This window comes from Primulina eburnea, chromosome 13 (assembly GCF_022965805.1).
Source record: "Primulina eburnea isolate SZY01 chromosome 13, ASM2296580v1, whole genome shotgun sequence".
Classification (NCBI taxonomy): Eukaryota; Viridiplantae; Streptophyta; class Magnoliopsida; order Lamiales; family Gesneriaceae; genus Primulina; species Primulina eburnea.
Window position 1 is genome coordinate 4,861,421 of NC_133113.1, and position 8,242 is coordinate 4,869,662.

Below are 8,242 nucleotides of genomic sequence, written 5' to 3' on the forward strand. Positions count from 1 at the left end.
AAGAGTTCTCATTAGGCAAGAGATAAGTCCTAAGTTTAGATGGGTTTTCTACTAGGCGTTATATAAATCAAAGTCTTCTAGTGGATCATTTCCAAGGGGAAGAAGGGGTGACATAATAGTTGTTAATATTTGAACATCAAAACAAATCCGTGTCTATTTATTTTTTGCATTTAATTATTACTACTATTTTTAAGATGCATTGTCGAAGTATCTTAAGCGTTCTTCAAATACCCAAAATGTTGCATATCAAGTGTTTGATAAAATGCTTTAATCAAAATATTTTACTCATTCAACCTGTATATATTTTAAAAAATATTTAATCGATATCTACACTTTATTATTTTGAGTGTCTTCCGCTTAGTTTGTAAACCAAACTCGATTTAATTCATCAATAATTATATTTCAAGAATCGAGCTATTGTACCTTAATGATTATCCCCAATCTATCCTAACAATTGGTATCAAAGCTCGTTATTCTTGAAAGAACATTTGAAACTGATTTTGATTTTTAAATTATGAAATTTCAGATTTTTCTAACATATATATGCATAGTTGAATTTTCGAACAGCTTGCAGCAAGTGTGGAAAAAATGACTTAACTCTTTGCTCGAGTGCCGAAATGAGAAACTATTTTTAGCATTGTAAACTAGACTTGGGTATAAAATTTGCAGTCAAGTAAATCAAGAAGAAAAGTCGTTTATTATTCAATTTAGACCATAGCTGCAGCAGAAAATAGGATACAAAGAAATTTGGTTAGTCATCCCTCTACATTTATAAATAACAAAATTTCATAGATAGGGGGAAGAAATCCGTATAAATTTAAGGGAGAGATTGATTATAAATATTGAAGGGGAGGAGAAAAAAATTTTCTTAAATGTTTTTGAAAATTTGGAATTTTGATTTACACAAAATGTGGATAAATATGTTATTTGAAATCGTTATTTATCCAAGTTTTGTAATCATAAAAAAGAGGAGATTCTTGGGTTTAGAAACTCTAACATTCTTGATTTTGATGATAATAAAATTTGATACTGTATTTATAATATATTTACTCAAAATGAAGTTGTTAAATTAAGATGAAAGCTAAAATTCGAATTTAGCCAAACTAAAAATTTGGGGAGTTGTAGTGTTTCGATGATATCTACCGGCTTGATGATTCAAATGATCAGCCGCCCAATCGATCGAACAAAAATTTAATTTGTGACAAGTCGTATTCCATATCAGTCGAGCTACATCAGATGTTATCTAGGCAAAATGATGGCAGCAAGTCTCATTAGTTTGGATGATCAACAAAGATCGGTTGGACATGAGAAGTTACGTTATTTTGGTCAGCTTGATTAGCTCGATTATCCAAATGGAATGATTCAGTATGCATTACAAAGATAAAACAATGATCTACAAATTATCTTCGCAAGGCAAAGTGTGAATCAGAGTTAAGATATTGATAAATGACGATGATGTTACTCATTTTGCACAGATTTAATCGTAATTTAAGATGTTGATAAATGACGATGATGCTACTCATTTTGCACATATTGAAATCAGCATCAGCAAGGCTGATTTAAACAGACCTCATCAGTTTGATTCAGTTTAGCTAAAGAGCCCAACTGATAGCGGACCACAAAATCAGTTAGGCTCATGAAAATGGCTAGCAAGGCGGAAGTGACTATTTCAATATCAGAAACAGTATATAAACTTTCCAAATAGTCATATTTTTGTGTCTAACGTATGTATCACTCTTTAAGGCTATATGTACAACATCTTGAAGAGAAAATACAATCTTTGAAAGGGATTCAAAGCAAGAGCAACTTACATGAATAAATTAGTTAGAATGAGAGCAAACTCAATGTGTAATGATACATTTGAGACATAAATACACTGTAAATTATTAAATCTTCACACATATACATGAGATTTGAGCTTCAAAGTCTAGTTGAGTGAGTCTTCACACAAAGATATTAAAGATCGTGTCTGTAGTCTTGTCATAAGAGACTTTAAACATTATGTGGATGTGATATTGCGGCCTACAATCGCTAGTGTACTAGGAGTTTTAGTTAGGCAAGAGATAAGTCCTAAATTGAAATGAGTTTGGACAATGAGTTGTATACATCATATTCTTCTAGTGGATCATTCTCAAAGAGAAAAAAGGGTGATGTAAGAGTTGTTAATCTCCGAACATCCATAAATAAATTTGTACCTATTTATTTATTGTATTTAATCATTGTTACTGTTTTAAGATGCATTGCGAACCATTTTATGTGTTATTCAAATTCCCGAAATATTACGTACCAAATATTTGATAAATTGCCTCAACTAAAATATTTTTACTCATTCAACTTTCATATCTTTTGAATACTTTACAAAATATTTGATAAGTTTCTATGAATGATTATTTTGAATGTCTTCTGTTTGATCTGAAAATCAAACTCGATTTATGTCTATTTATTTTTTATATTTATTTATAATTTCTACTGTTTTAAAGATTTAACTGTTGGATTACGAAAAAAAAGTGAAGGAACAATTAATGGAAAGGGCTTTCCGGAATCGAACGAGGTAAGTTATTTTATTATGTAAAATATTTTCTCCCACGTGGGAACTTTTTATGCGACGTATATATCTGTTTTAAAACCAAATAGTTAAATATTTAGCAAAACCCTAAAACCCTAGCCTGTTTCGAGCTCCTCCCATAACCGCCGATGGCGTCGAACTTCCACCGCCTCCGCCGCGCCGTTTCTCTCTCCTCTTCCCTCATCCATTGCTCCCTGCATCGGCCACCATCCGTATCCTCCCATCCTAACATTTTTCACTCTATCTCCGCCGCAGCTGCCACCGCGACATCCGCCTCCCCATTTCCACAATCGGCGCGGGTATTCACTACAACCACCAGCCTATTTATGTCTGATCAGCGTAAGCCGTTCAATCCAGAGACGGACGAGATCGGGCCGGACACCATCCTGTTTGAAGGATGCGATTACAATCACTGGCTAATCACCGTGGACTTCCCCAAGGATACCGAACTGACGCGTGAGCAGAAGATCGAATTCTATGTCAATATCGCCGCCCAAGTCTTCGGAAGGTCGCATAAGAATCCTCCAGCCCGACCCCTTTATTTTTCTTCCTGTGAATTAATTATTTTCATCCCTGTTTGTGTGTTCATACGAAATAGATAAGCTCTGATTACTGGTTTCGTGGCCACAAAAATAAAATTCGAGTCTTGGTATCTCTAATACTCATACGGTTGTGCTTTCAGTTTAAGCTCACAAAGAACAATTAGCTTTATGAGGTTTCTTTCGGCTTCTGGTGGTGCCAGATTGAATGCCAGTTGGCTAATATAATGATGTTAGTTTGATATTTTTCGCTAACTTGAAAATTTCCTACTAAAGTGCCGTGTTATTATGTGAAAAATGCAAATTAGGACAATTTTCTAATTTTCTACTAGTGCTTGAAATGCCCACATGCATACTATTTTGTCAATTGTGCTCTATTATCTGATTTACCAAGGTAAACAGTAGCAGTGATAGCATTATCACGAATGTTGCGATGACCGGTTGACTACATTCAACCTGGATCACTGGAATCTGGATGTGAAAGTACTGACACCACCACTTTATTTAATTAACTTGTTCAGTGTGGAAGAGGCGAAAAAGAGAATATATGCCCTAAGTACTACAACTTATGAAGGTTTTCAGGTGGAATGTTCAGAAGAAACGTCTAACAAGTTTCAGAGTATGTTTTAGTAGTTGTTTTCAACAGATAGCATGGATTCTTGCCAGTGTCTATTATGAAAATTTTGCTTTCATATCAGATATACCTGGAGTGGTCTTTGTATTGCCGGATTCCTACATTGATCCAGTAAATAAGGAGTACGGAGGTGGGATTATGGTTTTACGCATATGGTACTTTAGTGACTTAATTTTCTGCTTGGTGATGAAGTGATTTTCCTGGCCTTTGTTTTTCTTTGTGCAGGGGACAAGTATGTTAACGGAGAAATTTTCCCCCGACCTCCACCAGTACATTATGGTAGACGTAACAACAGGGATAGACGGCCGAGAGATCAGATGTCATATCAGCAAGGAAATACATCTTACAGTGACCGAGGGCCCTCATATTCCGAAGCAAGGAATCATGGTCGGAACTATGGTCCCCCACAGCAGCAGCAGAACTATGGCCCTCCTCCTCCGCAGCAGAACTATGGCCCTCCATCGCAGCAGAATTATGGCCCTCCTCCTCCTCCGCAGCAGAACTATGGCCCTCCACCGCACCAGCAGAACTATGGCCCTCCACCACAACAGCAGAACTATGGCCCTCCACCGCAACAGCAGAACTATGGTCCTCCACCGCAACAGCAGAACTATGGGCTACCATCACCCCAACAGGGCTACACGCCTCCACCGCAGCAGCAAAATTATGGGCTACCACCTCAACAACAGGGTTATGAGCGTCCACCCCAGCAGGGCTATGCGCCTCCACGGCAGCAGCAAAATTATGGGCAGCCGCCAAATTTTCCTCCTCAAGAAAATTATACTCCATCAGGACCGGGGGAAAGAGGAGGGCCTATGTCGACAAGTAATGCATTAGGAGGTGGTAAAAGAAATCCACTGCCTTCTTATCAGGGAAATTTGAGTCGAGGGGACTTTGGGAGCTATAACACTCAAGGGCATAGAGACTTCCAACAAGCAAGTCTTCAAAGCCATGCACTTCCTGAACATGAGGGCTTTTCACAAGACACTAATTTTCTGCAGGCCAGAAGTTTTGAACAAGGATCTGCTGGTGCCCATGATCAATCAACAAAGACTAATGTTGGGCAGAATCAACCAAAGCAAGGAGAGGAACCAAGGAACTTTTCATACACGGCCAATAAATAAACTCGTTAGAGAGTTTTTTTTGGTTTGCTAATTTGGGGGAGACTGAAATTAATTATGTTTTTGTGTTGTAGATGCGTGCTAAATATGAGGAAACTTTTTACTTCTGTAACGTCTCTCTCAAAGTTTCTGCACTGTATCATTGCTGTTTAACTACGCATAATAATATTTTTGAATTTTGTAATTACTATAAAGTATTTACTTGTTTTCAGCTCACACTTATTGCACCAAGTTGTTTCTATCTCCTACTACGTTCTCTATGTTTCATCGGTATGTTAAGATTTTAGTTTTTTCGATAAATTTAGAATTATTTAGCATGTGAGATGACATGATCAGTTGAAATTGGAGTACTTTTTTTTTTTTTGTCTCTCTTAGTCTCTATGCGTATGCATCCCTGTATGTTGTTGATGCATATCTTTATTGATTCATTTCCTTGCGTTGTGTGTGGTTGATGCATTGTCTTTATTGATTCACTTCCTTACATTGCCCCAAATCTGTTTTCTCGCATACAAGATTACTTAGTTGATTACCTTTTGAACAAAATCTTTGAAAACTGAATTAACACCAGAGAAAATTGCTCATTAGTACATTTGAACATGCTTATCACACAAACTAGTTGCACTGAATCGATGCATATTCCAAGGCTTCTTTTCTGCTAACTTTTACTTCTGAAGCTTGAGGTGCATCTGTACAATCATTACCGAAACCTTGCCTGTGATTTTGGATTAGGCGATGAAAGTGCCTGCGATACTAAAAGTAAGCTTGTTAGTTTAATTTAGTCGAAGCTCAAATCTTTGTGTGTGGTATTATTGACACCTCCGTCCATTCGTCCGTTAGTTATATTTATATCTCGATCTCTAAAACCTATTGAAATCTATTTTGAAATTCTTTTTCCCAATAATTTAATTTTTTTATTTTTTAGTGGGAAAACAAACTTGATAAACTGAATTCAAAATTTGACGAGAAGATAAATCAATTTGATAGATTTACATTTTATTATTATTGCTTGTATATAATAATTTTTATTTTATAACTGTAGATACTTTTCCAATTTACTTTTTTCGTTTCTTTCTTTAAAATTTTGGTTGCCTTTTCTTTATGTTTAACGAAACAATGACATCCTTACGCTATTTGCCTACGCCAGTTGTCTAAGTCATTCGTCTACTCTAGTCGTCTACGACCATCAGGACCCATTTATGAGCCAACCGGAGTACCGATCTATGATTACTTAGATCTGTTTACGAGCACGAAGAGGAGTACAAACAATTACGTTGTAAGGACCGTGTATCGTATTATCGTAAATCTTATATGATTATCGATAATTCACGAATTTGTTATGTGATTATACATTTGATGTATATTATGACAATGAAATTGAGAAAATGAATATTGTATATGAATTGACGTTGTAAGAGCTCGATTGGAAAGGCCGGACGCCAATATAGTACAAAACTCATGTATTGTACAGAACATGTGGCGCCCGAGCGGTAGAAAATTACTGCCCGAGCGCCAGGGTATTTGAAATGTGATGTTCGAGCAGAACACTTCGCGCCCGAGCGGTAGTTTGTGACCGCCTGAGCGCGAAGCGAGTGGCATGGGACAGAGCATGCCGCGCCCGAGCGGTAAATTGTGACCGCTCGAGCGCGGTACAAGCATAGCTCGGGGACAGAACTTCTCGCGCTCGGGCGCGAGAATTCTACCGCCCGAGCGCGGTATCGGTGATGATAAGAATGAGATTTTCTTCTCTTTCTTCTTTCATTTTTACCGAGAGTTCGAGAGATAAGTTCGAGAATTCGATTTTCTTTCTTCCGATTTGACTTCGAGACGTTGTCTAAACGCGAGACAAATTATATATTTGTGATCGTCGCGTCGAGGGCTTCAAACTGAGGTAATTTTCTTCTGGTTTCAGCAGCTTTAAATATCAAAGTGCTGGAATAGCATGTATTTGAAGTGAATTTCTGATATGTAGTAGAATATCCGACAATAAATTCGTATTCGAAGTCGGACTTGAATTATGATATGATTTTGATTTGATATGAATTTTTGAAGTTTCAAATAATATTTGAAACTCATATTAATGGTTTTGAAGCGTGTTATTGATTGGAATGAATATGTTATTGATGTAGATCAAGTATTATATCAGTATCTTCAGGCTACATCAATTGGAACGAAGAATTGAGGTATGTTGCGACCGGGTAACATACGACAGGTATCTGTATTAAATGATATATGATTGGATTGATTTGATTGGATTGGATTGGAATACGTGTCTATGTGCCTATTTGATGATTTGATGTGGCATACATGACATTGAGATTTGAGTATCGATGTATAAAATAAATGTTTTGTTAACACACATCATTTTATGCATACATCGATACATGACATGCACGTTGAGCTATGATCCTTGGATACCCTGATATGATTTGATTGGATTCCGGGGTTTGTGAACACAATCGCTATGCCGGTATTATATGACCCGTAAAGCATAGACAATTGTGGCCCCATATGATTGGATATGAGATGTGGGATTGACGACGCTTCGTCGACGTTGTCATATGTGTATTCCCATATCGGCCGGTGTGCCAGCTCGAGCATTGATTTGATTTGATATCGATTCGATTGATTCTGACATGTGCTCAGTGGATGGGCATTTGACCCTATACCTCCACGACATACATGCATTGCATACCATATATCATTGTTTAGATACTTGTGGTATATATTGTGGTTGTTCCATACGGAGCTTTGCTCACCCCCAAGGGGGGCTGTTGTTGTCTTTGTGTGTGGACAATGGCAGGTACTCCAGGATATCAGGAGACCAGAGAGGGTACTTCTGGTGGGAGCCACAGCTTGGGCTGAGGTTTATGTTTTTGTCTTGTTCCCAGTATATATGTATATGTATCTATATACCGGGGCATGTCCCGAGGATATGAGTTGTTTGTATGTGATTGGTTTTGATTATGTGTGGGCGTGTTTTATGATTTAAATTTAGATACTATTTTTAGTATTTAAATATCAGAAGAGATATTTTGGGCTCATTGTAAAGAAATTTTAAACTCGTTTTCCGCTGTGATTACTTAACCCTAATCAAATTGTGTTGTAATAACGATTAGGAGCTAAGGGCCCCACATACGTTTTGTGGCTACATCATATTAAAAGGAAAATGACTATTCATTTTAAATACTTTTATGTAACAAGCATATATGTTGCATATCATACACCCCTGGCTTGAATGAGACAATAATTCTCGGTATCTTCCTACTTCATTGTTTGTGCTTTCATGTCCATTGTTTGTCAAAAACACGAGACCTCACATCACAACTATTGAAACGTACATAAAACTCTGCAGTCAACCTTAATCAGTATCATATGGGGAAAA

The 8,242-nt window shown here is 37.0% G+C and overlaps 1 protein-coding gene across 1 annotated transcript; it reads left to right on the forward strand.

Moving 5' to 3' along the window:
• Nucleotides 1-2,630: 2,630 nt before the first annotated feature.
• LOC140809587 (uncharacterized) lies at nucleotides 2,631-5,013 on the forward strand. The gene is made up of 4 exons (XM_073167276.1): nucleotides 2,631-3,074; nucleotides 3,627-3,724; nucleotides 3,804-3,869; nucleotides 3,965-5,013. The coding sequence occupies exons 1-4, from the start codon at nucleotides 2,695-2,697 to the stop codon at nucleotides 4,861-4,863; spliced, it is 1,443 nt and encodes a 480-aa protein (XP_073023377.1). The 5' UTR covers nucleotides 2,631-2,694; the 3' UTR covers nucleotides 4,864-5,013.
• Nucleotides 5,014-8,242: the final 3,229 nt, after the last annotated feature.